Source organism: Phascolarctos cinereus, unplaced genomic scaffold (genome assembly GCF_003287225.1).
Source record: "Phascolarctos cinereus isolate Bilbo 61053 unplaced genomic scaffold, phaCin_HiC Scaffold_1;HRSCAF=81, whole genome shotgun sequence".
NCBI classification, from domain to species: domain Eukaryota; kingdom Metazoa; phylum Chordata; class Mammalia; order Diprotodontia; family Phascolarctidae; genus Phascolarctos; species Phascolarctos cinereus.
In genome coordinates, this window is record NW_027555514.1 from 39,463,520 (window position 1) to 39,479,958 (window position 16,439).

Here is a 16,439-nt window from a genome sequence, read left to right on the forward strand (position 1 = left end):
CTTTGGGGGTGGGGGATGGATATTCAATGAAATAGAGAACTTTCAAGCATTCTTGATAAAATGACTAGAGCTCAATAGAAAATTTGACTTTCAAATACAAGACTCAGGAGAAACATAAAAAGATAAACAGGAAAGGAAAATCATAAGGGACTTAATAATTTTAAACTATTTACATTCCTACATGGGATACTTGTAACTCATAAGAACTTTCTCATTATTAGGGCAGTTAGAAGGAATATATATAGACAGAGGGTACAGATGTGAGTTGAATGTGAAGGGATGATAGCTAAAAAAATAAAATTAAGAGGTAAGAGAGGAATGTACTGGGAGAAAGGGAAAGGGAGAGGTAGAATGGGGTAAATTATCTCACCTGTAAGAAGCAAGAAAAAGCTTTTACAGTGGAGGAGAAGAGGGGAGAGGTGAGGGGGAGTGAGTGAACTTTATTCTCATCAGAATTGGCTCAAAAAGGGAATGACATATACACTCAATTGGGTATAAAATCTGTCTTACCATACAGGAAAGTAGGAGGGGAAGGGGATAAGAGAAAGGAGAGTATGATAGAAGGGAGGGCAGATTGGGGGAGGGAGTAGTCAGAAGCAAAACACTTTTGAAGAGGGACAGGGTAAAAGGAGACAAAGAATAGAATAAACAGGGGAGGAAATAGATGGAGGGAAATACAGTTAGCAATAGTAACTATGAAAAAAATTTTGAAGCAAGTTTCTCTGGTAAAGAGAAATGTTTCTCAAACGTGTAGAGAACTAAGTCAAATTTATAAAAATAAGAGCCATTCCACAATGGATACATGATCAAAAGATGTGAACAGTTTTTAGATGAAATAATCAAAGCTATCTAAAGCCATATGAAAAAATACTCTGACTCATTATTGATTGGAGAAATACAAATTAAAACAACTCTGAGATACCACATCACGCCTATCAGATTGGCCAACATGACAAAACAGGAAAATGATAAAAGTTGGAGATGATGTGGGAAAACACTAATGTACTGTTGGTGGAGTTCTGAACTGATCCAACCATTCTAGAGAGCAATTTGGAACTATGCCCAAAGGGCTACAAAACTGTGCATACCCTTGGATCCAACGATACCACTACTAGGTCTGTGTCCCAAAGAGATCCCAAAAAAGGGAAAAGGACCCGCATGTACAAAGATATTTATAGCAGCTCTGTTGGTGGTGGCCAAGAATTGGAAATTGAGGGGATGCCCATCCATTGGGGAATGGCTGAGCAAATTGTGGTATGTGAATGTAATGGAATACTATTGTGCTCTAAGAAACGATGAGCAGGTGGATTTAAGAAAAACCTGGAAAAACTTATGTGAACTGATGCTGAGTGAAGTGAGCAGAACTGGGAGAATATTGTATACAGTAATATAGGCGATGATCGGCTATGGTAGACTTAGCTGTTCTTAGCAATACAGTGATCCAAGACAATTCCAAAAGACTCATGATGGAAAATGCCATCCACAACCAGAGAAAGAATTATGGAGTCTAAATGCAGATCAAAGCATACTATTTTCTCTCTCTTTTTGTTTTTTTCTTTCTTGTGGTTTTCCCCTTTTGTTCTGATTCTTCTTTCACAACATGACTAATGTGGAAATATGTTTGATATGATTGTACATGCATAACCTGTATCAGATTACATGTTGTCTTGGGGAGGGGGAAGGGGAAGAAGGGGGAAAAACTTAGAACTCAAAATCTCATAAAAGTGAATGTTGAAAACTAAAATAAATTAATTTTTTTAAATAAAGGAATGAAGGACAAACAACAATTAGGGTACTAGATAGTCTTCTGTCCCAGGCACTTGCAGAGTGCTAGACTTTCCTCAGTGCTAGTGTGGGTGGTAGTACCACCAACGTCAGTATCTATAGTTCCACCATTAGTATTTAGCTTGAATATCAAGGCCACTTGAAAGGGTCCACCAGATCAGCCAGGAGTGGCTACTCTAAAGATGAATGCTAACAAAGGCATTTCAGTTAAATTAAGTTCAGTTTAGCTGGACAAATATTGATCAGCTACCTGTTATGTACAACACAATGTAGTGCAGTATACAATGGACTTAGGGAGACCTGAGTTCAAATCCTTCCTCTGAATGTATGACCTTGAAAAGGCCATTTAGCTTTTTAGTGCCTCAGACAACTCTCTAAGACAATCTGCTGTAGCAGTTGCTGATCTTGCATACCAATGGAACTGCAAGGCTGGACAGAAAGAAATATGCTTGGTTCTATGCTAGGTCCTGGGGATACAGAGATGGAAGGCAACAGTCCTGTCCTTAGGGAGCTCCCCGTCTCTAGAGGGATGTGCGGATTGTCAATTTTCTCTCTTTCTTATTTGTGCAGATCAGCCGTTCAGAAGCTGGGCTTGGAAGTGTTTGAGACTGTCTATGGCTACCTCAAGAAGGCCAGGAGACAGAATGCCAGTGAAGAGGAGATCAGGGTGTCTCTGGAGAAAGTGGTGCCGCGAGCCAGCGACTGTTTCGAGGTGGACCAGCTCATCTATTTTGAGGAGCAGTTGTTTAAAACAGCAAGGGAAGATTCTGGACTCTAGAAACATCTTTAAGTGGTGGAAAAAAATCAGGTACAAACCAAATGGGAGACAGATCCCAAGGGTGAACCCAACAAATACACAAGATGGATTATGGTGGGGGGAATGGATCAATAACTGGGGACACCATCTTTGTTTTCACTTCTTTATCGAGTGGAGTAATTACTCCTTAAGCTAGCTAAATGTACTTTTGTCTGTTGTCTTAATTTGGGTGTGTTATAGGTTGGTCAACATGGTACAATCAAGGTTAGAGTACCCCACATGGCCTGTGGGTGTTTCCAAAGCAGCTTGTAAAAATGTAGTTGGTTTTTTTTTTAACTCTTCGTAGTGGGGGAAGTGGCCTGCATGGAATAACAAAAGGGTCCTGGATTAGAATTCAGGATATCTGGGTTTCTGTGCTATCTCTGCTATTAACTGGTTCTGTGGTATTAGATTGGTTCTCTCTCAGCCCCAGTTTCCTATAAAATGAGTAGTTTGAGCTAAATGATCTCTACCATTCCTTTCAGTTCTAACATTCTGTTCTTCCAGTTGTTATTTCTAGTTCCAATTCTAGAAACCACATCCAGAAGATGGGCCTCTTGGGAATGGACCACACCCATTGGACTGCCCCCTTAGGGGCTCTGCTGGAACCACTGACCTTGAGTTTGCACTTCCAGTGGACGGAAATTGTCAGGGTTTAGAGGAACACCCTTCCCCTTTCCTTGCCTTGATTTCCCCCCAAACTCTTTCCTTCTCCATACTTCCTTAATTGCGTTGAAAATACCACCATCCTTCAATCTCTGAGGTGAGCAGCTTCAGCGTCACCCTCAACTCCTCCTTCTCCCTCATGCCTTACGTCCAATCAGTTGCCAAGTTTGTCTCTTCTGCCTCTGTGTCATCTCTCAAATCGGTCTACTGTCCATTCACACAGCCAGTGCCCTGGTTTGGACTCGATTGACTCTCGCTTAGACTTGTATGATAACTCCTATATTAGACTTAACTGCTTCCTGTCTCTCTCCTCTCCACTCCAATGTCAAAACAGCTGCCAAATTAATATTTATAATTCACTCCCTTGCTCAGAAATGTTCAGAGCTTCCCTGTCACCTCTCGGATGAAATGAAGACTCTTTATCCTGGCATTTAAACTCCTCATAAGATGAGATGTTGGACTAGATGAACCATAAGGTTCCTTTCAGGTCAGAAGCTAGTTGACAAAGTCCAGAAAAGCATTTAGCATCGGATTAAACTAGAGCCTCCTAGAATGCCTTTCCATTAAAGTTTTCCTAAAATACATTTATATTCCATAAAGTGCTACTTTTTTCTAAGTTAGATATCAGTTAAAAAGAAATTTATTTCTTTATAGATAAATAATTTTTTTATTTTTTAATCCTTTCAAAGATTCCAAAGATCTTTACTGGTCAAATCTATGATTTATGGCTATAACTTACCTTTCCAGAATTATTTCATGTAACTCCCCTTTATGCGCTCTGCATTTTAGCCAAACTGGTCTATTAGCTGTTTTCCTCAACTTGGCATGCAGTCTTCCATCTCCACACCTTTGTCCAGACTCTTCTTTCCTTTGCCTGAAATATGTCCTCCTTCCTCACCTCTGCCTCTTAAAATCCATAGCTTCATTCATGGCTCAGTTTGATAAAGACCTTACTAATTCTCTGCTCCTGGACCCCTACTCCAGTTGTTAACGTTCTTCTACTCCTGAAATTGCTTTGTACTTCCCGTTTTTACGTATCTGGGAACACGTTGCATCTCCCCATTAGAATGTAAACTCCTTGTGGGCAGGGATTGTTTCCTTCTGTCTCTGTGATCCCTATTACCTGGCAAAATGCTATGTTCATAGAAGGCCTTTAATCCGTGTTCATTGAGTTGTTGAATTGATATGCTAATGAAAAGGAGTTACGGCTGTAGTGGGGGATCAGGACTCAAAATTCCATCCCCGATCTACTCTCATGAAATTGAACTTCATACTTTGCCACCTGAAAAATCCTTAGATGTGTTGAGGGTCTTTTATGCATGATAAGTGTATTTCCTTGCATGATAAATACATGGTGTACATGTTGTCTTCTCTTACAGAATATAAGCTCTTTGAGGGCAGGAACAGTTTTATTTTTGTCTTTGAAACCTGGTGCTTAGCACTGGTGTAGGTACTTAATAAATGCTTATTGACTGATGGATGTATAACTGTGGTTTTTTTTCTTCATTCAAAGATTTCTTATACCAGGGGTTCTTAACACACTTACGTGTGCATATATGCACTTATGTATATAAATACACACACATGTAAATATGTAAAAATATATATGCTCTTGGGCTGTCTGATGAAGCCCTCTAGACCCCTTCTCAGAGTAGTTTTCTAAATGCATAAAATAAAACACATAGGATAACAAAGGAAACCAATTGTGTTGAAATTCAGTTATCAAAAAAATTTAAACAAAGTTCCCAAACCCCAGGTTAACAAACCTTGATTTACATAGTTTACAACCATCAGCTATTCCAATGGTTCTTCATTTTGAAGATGGGGGACCAGCTGGAACCCCCAGATTTAGGCTTGTGCTTATTACCAGGCAGACACTGGGGGCGTTTCTTCTCCAGTCACCTCTTGCCAGTTACAGGGTGTGTGGGCAGAGAAGTCCAGGGTTATAGGTATAATAGTAGACTGTCCTCTTTTCACCCTGAGGAAGTCACTCCCTGAAGGCCTAACTTAGGATGACACCAGAAGCCATCCTCCCCTTTGACCACAGTGGCTGGCACTTAAGAGGTGGGGAGGGAGGAGAGACGCCATAACACCGAAGTGAATGAAAATCTCTGAATCTCCTTGCTCATGCTTTTTATAAGCCCTGTCAGGGGACAAAAGGCACACTGTTGTGAGACTTAGCAGGCAGTTGCCCAGGAACACATGTGTAAGGACCCTACTTTCTTTCATGAGTAGATAAATGCATCCAGGGAACAGTGACTGGTGGTGCTCCACTGGTTTTTATAATGTGTTTACAGGAAGACAGGCGGAAATGGGAAATATCTTCTGTTCTTGAGATCTGTGAGCAATCGTATGTCAGGCTTGAAGGGAAGAATAAAAGAGATGGAAGGTCTGATTGCGGCATCGCACCTTGGAAATGAAGCTCGCTCTCATTTATGGTTGTGTTGGGCGTGCAGGTTGGAGCTGAGAAAGGTTTAAAATGACTAAAAGAAAATTACCTTTAGTTATTGCCGCTGGAAAGATGCTTAGCTCCACACAGGCTTCTTGCTGTGAAGCAGTGGGGGGTGGGGCATTTAAGGGGCGCAGAGTGGCCTGAGGTGGGGGAGATTGACCACATGACTGTTGCAGAGCTGAAGAACAGAGCTGCCATTTGCTGTGTGTGGTTAGGGAGAGAAGATGCTTAAAGGGATCTTACTGCCTTACTACTCTATAAGAAATATGTATGTATGTGTGTGTATGAATACATGGATGCATGTGTGCATGTGCATAATATATGTACGTATACACACAAACATGCATGTATATACACACATTATCACATAACTTTAATGTGTTTATAATTTATTTTATTAAATGTACAATTTGAATTTATGCAAAATGTGTATTTATGTGAAACATGAACATACATGTATGTGTGTATATATACATATACACACATATACTTGTGTGTGTCTGTGTGCTGTCCCAAACATCTCAATGCAGCTTTAAGTTGTTCAGCTTAAGACTTTTGGTACGCCCTGTGTGTATATGTGTATGTGTGTGTGTTTTACAAATGCTAGTTGATCTGTCTGCTTCTTATACATACCTCTGAAATCCCAATTTTGGGAGAGGCTGAGGCAGGGGGCGCAGAAGGGGGACAATTAATCGCTTGATGTCTTTGGCGCTGAGCCTGTGACCAATAGCTTTCTTCAGGAACTACGTCTATATGAACCCAGGGATAAGGAACTAAGTTGTCAATGCCTTGGCTGGAATTCAGTCCAAGGAGGCAAACAAATGAAGTTGGTGGCAGCCCCGGAGGAGAGAAATATCCTCATTAATGACTGATGGGTTTGCTGACCAGTCTGACGGATGGAACCGGAGCTACCCAGAGAAGGGGGGTGGGGTGCAGAGATGAAGGGGCCTTGACACCTAGCCCAGGGGAGCAGGACAGGGCCTCGTGGGCTGGTCCAACATCTTTACCAAGCTAGTTGCTGGCACCTACCCTGGTGATACCCCTTGAAACCATGTACTAAAGAAGCTAAAGAAAGGCTTTAGCTGTGGGATGAGCTAAAGACAGCCCTAAGTTTTAATATCAGATGGCTGTGAAACAGTTGGTATCTCCCAACCCCCAAATCCCACCTGCCAGGCTCACAGTGTATTTGATTGGCAGATATTCTCAGCTCCACCGTTGACTCAGTGCCGCCTTGCATGGTGTCTTTTCCTTACAAGGTCTTGCGCTGCTGTCTGAAAAGAAATGTGCTGATGTTTCTCTCCCAGGGACACTGTATGAAGTATTAACGAGCTGACATTTGCCAAGTGATTAAAGCCCTAAACCCCAGTAGTCCTATAATGTTAGCAACCATTGGCTTCTTTTGCCGGAAAATATTTCACGTTTAAGAACCTTTTCACGTAATGTTGTAATACCCCAAGGACAACGGGGTGCATGTGACGGTCTAAGAATCATTCTTTGCACTTTTCTGGGGAACGGGGAAATAAGAGAGACAGTGGCCTGTCATATCTGGAAGGTTGCTTGGGGCCTGGCATGGTGGGAATATGTTCACTTGTCTCAGCCTGACTTCATCCATAGTACATTATAGGAAGGTTAGCCAGGAGGAGGTTACATTCTCCAAGGAAGAATGAACAAAAAGGCTAACAGGGAACACTCGTCTCTCATCACTGGACCAGAGACTTTACCACCTGGACTTTTGTCAGTCACGCTCAAGGCATGGGCTCCTTGCGGGCTGAACAGTTAGACTGTCTTCTTTCAGGACTCTGTGTGCCTCAATTAAGGATAACCTCCATAAGTGGGCTTCTGTCTTTGAAGCTGACTTTAAAGGAAAGGCAAGCACTCTCAATCTCCCTAAAAAGCTCCTGCTTTTCAGAAGTACTGTTTTTGCCTTCCCTGCTAAGGTCATGGGCTTGTTGTTTGACATTGGGCAAGCCCCTTAATATCCTGGCCTTAGTTTGCCCATCTGTAAAATGGACCACCTGCCTTCCAAAGTCCCTGCTAGCTCTGAATCTGTGATGCTATGATCTACTTTGTGTGTCTCTTTTATATGCCTCTATGTGCACATTTTGCCTTCTCTGTTAGAATACAAGTTCCTCATGGGCAGGGACAGTTTTTGCCTTTCTTTCTATCCCCACCAGTTAACATAGTGCCTGGTACACAGTAGCACTTAATAAGTGCTCAATGAATGACTGATTTAAGGAGAGGAGCTAATAATGATAATGACAGCAATAATAATAACTCACATTTATATAGTATTTTAAGCTTTACAATACATGTCATTCACCTTTAAAATCACCTTGTGAGGTTGACGCTGTTACTTTCACCAATTTAAACATGAAGAAAGTGAGGGTCAGAAGCATGAAGTCTGCCCAAGGCCATGTGGCTATTAAGTGTTTGAGATGGGATTGAACCCATCTCCTTGCCTCCCAGACCAGTGTTTGATTCTGAAGCCCTCTTAAGGAGCCGCTCCCCTCTCTGCCCACAGTCATGGTCACAGAGTTGGAAAGGACTTAGAAAAGAAGAGCAAACACCCAATTGCTTTAGTTTGGGGAAGACACACTGAGAATATTATCAGAAGTAACACTCCATGCTGTGTTCAGTGAACAAATATCTGTTCAGAGGGTTTGGGTTTTGGTTGAAGGGGTGTATGTAATAGAAACAAAAATCAACACTGGACCCAGCCACAACCACACAAACCTAGAAAAATCAACCAGCATAGCTATATAAATGCCCAAGAATAGGGGAAGCATTAAATAAATCATGGTACATGAATGCCAGGGAACATTATAATGCTTCAAAGTTGAGGAATAGAAAGAAATAGAGAGGGGCCTTTATGAAATAACATAAAACCAAAAAATATATATGTTGAACAAAAGAAACAGAGCATATATTAGGACCCCATAAGAGAAGTGAATAGGAAGAAATGGACAAAAAATTCTGATGAAGACATAGAGCAAGTGACTGAAAATTTAGGATATTTTGTGTTGAAATTCATCTTTTTAAATGCAAGTGGATACAAAGTAAGATTAATGTGTTGCACTGATGTTTAGTATTTTTAAAAAATTTATCGATGTCTTCTGTTGCTTACATCACAGTTATCCTAAGTGTCCCTCCCCCTTTCCCACCCCTCAGAGAGAGCCATCCCATATAACAAATAGCATTTTTTTCAAGTAGCGTTTTTTTAAAGAAGAAAAAAAAAGTCAGCAACCTGATCAATACGTTGAAAAGGCCCCCCTAAAATAAGTGCAGCGTATAACACCGATGGACCTCTCACCCCCACAGAGGGGTACATTGGGATGTCTTCTTATATCACTTCATTTGAATACTGCTTGATCTTTTGTAATTTTGTCACATTAATTCTTTATTCTGATGTGTGGTTCTATTTACATTGATGTAGTTACTGCATATATTGTTTTCCTGGCTTTGTTTACTTTACTCTGCATCAGTTTATATAGATCTTTCCACGTTTCTCTGTATTGATCACATACATCATTTCTTATAGCACAGTAATAATATTCTTTTACAAGATCATAAAAAAGACTACATGTGCAAAAATATTTATAGCAGCCCGATTCGTGGTAGCAAAATATTGTAGATTGAAGGGATGCCCATCAATTGGGGAATGGCTGAACAAGCTGTGGTATATGAATGTAATGTATTACTACTGTGCAATAAGAAATTATAAACAGGCAGATTTCAGAAAAACCTGGAAAGACTTGTACGAACTGATGCAAAGTGAAATGAGCAGAACCAAGAAAATGTAGTATACAGTATCAGAAAGACCATGCGATGGTCAACTATGAATAACTCAGCTCTTCCCAGCAACACAGTGATGTAAGACAAGTACAAAGGACTCATGAAGAAAAATGCTGTCCACATCAAGATAAAGAACTGATGGACTCTAAATGCAGATCGAAGCATATTTTTTTTCAGTTATTTTATTCTTTTGTGTGTTTTTTTCTCTTGATCTTTTTCTTCTTCCTCAAGTGTGATGAATATAGAAGTGTTTTACATAATAGCAGCACACGTATAAACTGTATCAAACTGTGTGCCATTTTCAGAAGAAGAGAGTGGTGGGAGAGAGAAAAACTTGGAACTCAAAATCATATAAATGAATGCTAAAAATTTTCTTGATATGTAATTGAGGGAAAATAAGATACTATTTAAACAAGAAAGAGGTAAACACAAAAAATATATAATATTCCTTTTATATTCTTGTACCACAATTTGTTTGTCCATTCCCCAGTCCGTGGGCATCTACTTTATTTCCATTTCTTTGCTATAACAAAAAGTGCTGTTATAAATATATTGGTGTATATGAGAACTTCCTTCTTATCAATGGCTTCCTTGGGGTTTAAGCCCAGTAATGGAGTCTCTGGTTCAAAGAGTATGGACATTTTGGTCATTTTATTTACAGAATTCCAAATTGCTTTCCAAAATGGTTGTACCATTTTACAGTGCCTGTCATTCCGAAACCCCTACAACATTGATTATAGCTATTTTTTGTCAATTTGTAGGGGGGTATGAGGTGAAACCTCAAGGTTGTTTTGATTTGCCTTTCTCTTATTATTAGTGATCTGACGTATTCTTTCCAGGGATCACGAATACTACTCAGTCCTATTTTTGAGAACTGTTCATATATTTTGACCACTTATCTATTGAAGAATGGCTGTTAGGTGGTGCAGTGGATAGAGCACCAGGCCTGGAGTCAGGAAGAACTGGGTTCAAATCTGGCCTCCGGCACTTACTAGCTGCGGGAGCTTAGGCAAAACTTAATCCCTGTTTGCCCCAGTTCCTCATCTGCAAAATGGGGCACACTGGAAAAGGAAATGGTGAACCACTCTAGTGTCTTTGCCTTTTTCCTTTGGGTCACGTAGAGTCAGACATGACTGAATGACTGAACAGTAACACCAACAACCATACACACACACGTCTGTTATTTGTTTACATGTCTTAGATACTGAAACTTTATCAGAGAAATATGATACAAAGAGTTTTTTCCCCAATTGATCATTTCTCTTTTCTTCCTACCTGCATTAATATTGTCTGTGCAGAAGATTTTCCATTTCATGTAATGAAATTATCTATTTTATTTTTTATAATTCTCTCTGCCCCTTGTTTGATTAAGAATGCATCTCCTACCTATCGATGTGAGTGGCATATGATCTGTTTCTCTTCTATTTTTTAAAAATAATATGACCTTTAATTCTAAGGTCACATACCCATAATGTGTTATGGAATATGGTATAAGATGTTGGTTTAACCCTAATTTCAACCAGTCTGCTTTCTGGTTTTCTCAGCAATCTTTATCCAATATGGAAGTTTGTCTTAGGTGGTTTGTATTTTCCACGTCATCAAACACTGGGTAATTGATTTGAATTGTTTCTAATTTTCACTTGTCTAATTTGTTCCATTAATCTATGTCTCTATTTTTTGACTAATATCAAATGTTTCTTATGACTGCTGCTTTATAATATAATTCGAAGTCTAAAAGTGCTTTTGTCCCTACTTCATTTCATCATTTCCCTTGATATTCTATGTCTTGTTTTTCTAGATGAATTCTGTTAATATTTTATCAAGTTCTATAAAGTACCTCCTTGGTAATTTGGTTGGCATACCATTAAAAGTGTAAATTAGCTTTGGTAGTAATGTCATTTTTGTTGGTGCAGCCCATCCATGAGCACTGGATATTCATTCAGCTATTTAAGTCATTCCTCACGTCTTTAAGGAGTACTTTGTAAGTGACTCTATATGAGTATTTTTTTGTGCATTGGTAGGTTGATCCCCAGATATTTTATGCATTTATTTGGAATGGAATTTCCCTTTTTATTTTTGCTCCTTGTCTTATTACTATTATATAGAAATGCTGTTGATTTTTTACTATTTTGTTGCCTACAACTTTGCTGAAACTATTATCTCAATTAGTATCTTTGCAGATTCCCTAAGATTTTCCAAATATACCATCGTAGAGTCAACAAACAGGGATAGTTTTATTTCCTCTTTACCTATCTTTATGCCTTTAATATCTTTCTTTTCTTACTGATGTTGCTACCATTTCCAAAACTATATTAAATTAGAGTGAAGAGAGTAGACATCCTAGCTTCACTCCCATACTAGTTGGAATAAGTCCCAGTTGCGTATGATGCTTACTTTTGATTTTTAATAGATGCTTTTTATGATATTTTTAAAAAGATCTCTTTATGCCTATACTTTGTAGTATTTTTAGCATAAAAAAAGTGCTGTACTCTGTCAAAAGCTTTTTCTGCCTACATTGAGATGGTCATTTGAGGTGGTTTTGGATGTTTTGGCTTTTAATATGATTAATTTTATTGATTGTTATCCTAATGTTGAAGCATCCTTACGTCTTTAGTAAAGATCCTACTTGGTTATAATGAATAATTTCTTGAATAAATTGCTGTAATATGTTTGATAGCATTCTGTTTGAAATTTTTGAGTCAATATTCATTAATGATATTGGCCTATAGTTTTCCTTCTTTGTTTTATCCTTCCCTGATTAGTGCATTAGGATTATATTTGTCTTATAAAAGGATTCTGGTAGGGTTCCTTCTCAGTTTTTGAAAATAATTTGTGAAGTATGGGCACTAATTGTTCTTTTAAAATGTAATAGAATTAGGGGCAGCTAGGTTGCGCAGTAGATAGAGCACTGGCTCTGGATTCGGGAGGACCTGAGTTCAAATGCGGCCTCAGACACATAACACTTACTAGCTGTGTGACCCTGGGAAAGTCACTTAACCCCATTGCCTGAGCAAAAAAAAAAAAAATTAAAAAAAATATATATATTTAAAATGTAATAGAATTCTCTTATTGAATTCATCAGGACAAGAAGGGGTTTTGTTTGTTTGTTTGTAGGTCTTTCACAGCTAGTTCTTTTTTACATTTCTGAGGCTTAGTTATTTAAGATCTCTAAAGTCTTCTTCTGAAAGTCTTCTGAAGGTTTGGGCATTTTATATTTTTGAAGATATTCCTCTATTTTTTGTGTCCTCAAAAGCACAAAGGAGGAGGGAGTAAGGCCCCGGGGGGCAGTGGGAAAGCGTAGGGGTGAGGATGTGCTAAAGTCAGCTCTTATCAGCTAGAGAGAATCCAGTGTTATATTCTTGGTGTGAGCGTTCACACTTTGGAAATAGGCGAATTCCACAAATAAGGGCCCCATTTATTATTTTCTTGTTATCAAAGACTTAAGAAAGTGATGGAGGAAATGTTATGGTCTGTTAAACTTAAAAGTGTGTCCTGGGTACATTTTTTTAAAAGTTCTGGTAAGATCCTGTTGTTAAACACCAGCACTATAATGGATGGGGGTCAAGAGCACAAGTACAAGGGTCAGCCTCATAAAGAATCCCTCATAGAGGAGAATCATAGTCATACAATGTTAAAGCTAGAAGGAATCTAAAAGATCACCTAATCCAGAGATGTCCAGCTCGGTGCAGCAAAACTCCCCAATGGGCCAGAACCAGACTAAAAATGTAACTGGGAAATGTCTAACCAAAGAAATAAAAATGCAGTACTGCATAGACGATGCTAATTTGTTGTTTTCTCAATCAGCGTGCCATCGGCAAGGATTAATTTCTATTTGAATTCAATACCACTGATTTAGTTCTCTGAGATAGGCAGGGAGGAAGAGAAGAAAGGTATAGAAAGAGGAGAGAAGATGGGGTGACTCACAAAGTTCTAATTCCTGCTGTCTGCAGGTTTCCCCAAGCTCCATTCCTCTATAGTTCCCTGTTTCCAAGTACTCTTTTTTTCTCCTTCATGCTTGTAATTTCCCTGGGTATGCTTTAATATTTAACAGTTAGCACTAGATAAGTAGGCTCTAGAGGCCCCAGTCCAGAAACCATAGATAGAAACCTATGTTCCCTCCCTCTTTCAGACCGTTTCTTAGTGACCATTAACACCTGAAGATATCTGCAGGGCTGTGAAGGGGAGACCCTGGGTGCCTAACATTGCTTAGGAATCAAATTGGCTCCAGCTTTAATTGAGGGCTCAATTGCCTCTTCTCTCAGAAAGCAGAGCAAAGTAATCAAGTAACTTGGAGTGTGGGGCAAGCACTAATTGTCCCCTTGGACTCCTGAAGCCATCTTGGTCATCTTAGCTTATGACTCTGGCCCCTCTTCTGCAACCCGGGAGTCTATGAGCAAGTTTGGCCTTCCTCACCCTTATTTGATGAGGCACCCTGGTTTTCCCCTAAACCTTCTCTCTGTTCTCCTTTCCCAGTGGCTTTTGAAGGGTCGATGTGGGAAGAAGGAGGATGGGGAGAATATATACATGGTTCTCTTCCATTTCTGTCTATCATTGATGAAAATCACCTGCCACAGAGTAGGGAATTAGCTATTAAAATTTACAAGGAATTATTCCTCTTTGCAGCAAAAGTAGCTTTGTTTGAAAGACATTTAGGAGAAGGAATAGAGAAAAGTACTTTCACAAAGAGAATGAGTGTCTGTATAGTTGCCTGGTGAGAGTGTAACTCCTATGCCATTACTGAATTTTAATTTACTTCTCATTGTCTGTGTGCCATCAAGAGATAGACCACACCACACCTAATTAGTCCATGGGTCTGGCAGGAAGTCATATGGACGGGGGGCATTGGGTCTTTCAGATTAGGTCATAGCAGGAAAGCCCATGGGTATTGTGGGAACCTGGGTCAGCTGAAGGCATGGCTTTTGGAGGCACAGATTCCTTGAATCTTAGAATTGAAAATCAAAATGCCCTCAAGGTTAACCCTGTGGTCAGCAAATCCTCTCCACAACATCCTTGACAAGTAGTTACCAGTTTCTGTTTGAACCCCTCCAGTGACCATTCTAATTTTGGACAGATCCAATTATTAGGAAGTCTAATGAGGGAAACTCAGTTGCCCAGGGGGTTGGCCAGTCTCATCTTTTCTGAACCTGCTTAAGAAGTAATAATGACCATGATAGCAATTCCTGCGAGCTGAATTTGAACTGTCCCTTCTAACCAGGGTTGTCCTGGATGTCAGTGAAATCTCCCTCCTTAGGGATGCCCTTGGTGATTAGGGTTTCTTCCCCTCTCAAATTCTCATGTGGTTACTCATCTATTTTTGCCAATAGAATATAAGCTTCTTGAGAACAAAGACTGTCTATGAATGTGCCTTTGCCTACCCGGTGCCTAGCACAGTGTCTGCTGCAGTGCTCATAGAGGTTGAGTTGAATTGAGGTGGGAAACCTCCAGCAGCAGGAGCTGCACCCACTGCCTTTGAAAGGAGTCTGGGAAGAAAATGACATTAAGCTCTGTCTATATTGACCACAGAGCCAGCCCCCATCAGCCTGGCACCATCCCCCTAAAAAGTCATCATTAGCCATTTCTTTCAAGAAAAGCCTGGCCAGAGGGCAAGCCAGAAGCTCCATTCACTGCCTTCCCTTTATTTGCAGTCTCTCCCTCTCTCATGTGTCATGGTTGAATCAAACCATCAGTCTCCTCCAGGACCTGTGAGAGCAAGAGGGAGAAAACATTCCAGGATCAGATGGGTCAGGGTGGAAATCCTTAAAAAGAAAACTGCCAGGATCTAGGACGCAAGTCAACATTGAAATGCCGGGGGTGATGGAGGGAAGGTTGTGGTCATTAGTGTGTAAACAGCTCAGTCACCCTATGCTGACTTTTGAGCCTTGAAAGAGGGTCAGGGATGCCGCCATCTCTCTCACTGAGCTACCCTGGGGAGGTAAAGCATCGGAGGAGACTGGGGAAAGCCAACCTTTGCCTCCCATTCACTAGTTAGCATGTCTAGTGTCTTCAGGAGGTGAGGGTTTTAGCTGACGACCCGCAGAGTGCACATTTCAGCCTTTTTCAGCCTTAACCACAAACGCATTGGCAGATCTCGGCTTCAGCCTGAATTTTCTTGTGTTCATTTTCATGGCCAGAGATGAAGCCACGCCTTCTGTCACCAATCACAAGCCACAACTACCCTCTCTTTTTACCCGGTTTCTACTGGGACTGTCATTCTTTGGTCAGACTCCCGAAGAAGAGCTCCTTGGTTATTATGCCCTGTGTCCTGCTGAGGGGCCCTGCCATGACACACCGATGAATGGGATGAGGCAGTGTGGTGCCTGAGTGGTTAGAGCTCCGGGCTTGGAGTCAGGAGGACCTGAGTTCCCATGCAGCCTCAAACACTGGCTGTGTGACTGGGCAGGTTAATTAGCCTGTGTTCTCCTCCATATTCTCATCTGTAAAATAGGGATAATAATAGCATCTATTATTTATGAAGCACTTAGCACAGTGCCTGGCACATGCTGAGCACTATATAAATGTTGTTTGTTATTATTATTATTAGGATCAAATGAGACAATCTTTGTAAAAAGTGCTTAGCATAGTGCCTGGCATATAGTAGAAATAAATTCCTGTTCCCTCCCTTCCTTCCCTCCTTCCCTCCTTCCCTCCTTTCCTCTTTTCCTCCTTCCCTCCCACCCACCCATCCTTCCTTCCTTCCTTCCTTCCTTCCTTCCTTCCTTCCTTCCTTCCTTCCTTCCTTCTTCCTTCCTTCCTTCCTTCCTTCCTTCCTTCCTTCTTCCTTCCTTCCTTCCTTCCTTCCTTCCTTCCTTCCTTCTTCCTTCCTTCCTTCCTTCCTTCCTTCTTTCCTTCCTTCCTTCCTTCCTTCCTTCCTTCCTTCCTTCCTTTCCTTCCTTCCTTCCTTCCTTCCTTCCTTCCATCCTTCTTTCTTTCCTTCCTTTCCTTCCTTCC

At 40.5% G+C, this 16,439-nt stretch overlaps 1 protein-coding gene across 4 annotated transcripts in view; it reads left to right on the forward strand.

Annotated features, from left to right (window-relative positions):
- The window catches only part of NEK11 (NIMA related kinase 11), a 374,166-nt gene that overhangs the window by 282,592 nt on the left and 75,135 nt on the right, over positions 1–16,439 (forward strand). For 2 of the 4 annotated variants that reach the window (XM_078151556.1, XM_078151550.1), the window contains one exon: positions 2,356–4,734. In XM_078151556.1, coding sequence (XP_078007682.1) covers positions 2,356–2,738 — 383 coding nt within the window. In that variant the 3' untranslated portion in view covers positions 2,739–4,734. Of the gene's footprint in view, positions 1–2,355; positions 4,735–16,439 lie in introns of those variants that run through there. The other 2 variants (XM_078151551.1, XM_078151553.1) reach the window with 1 other exon arrangement.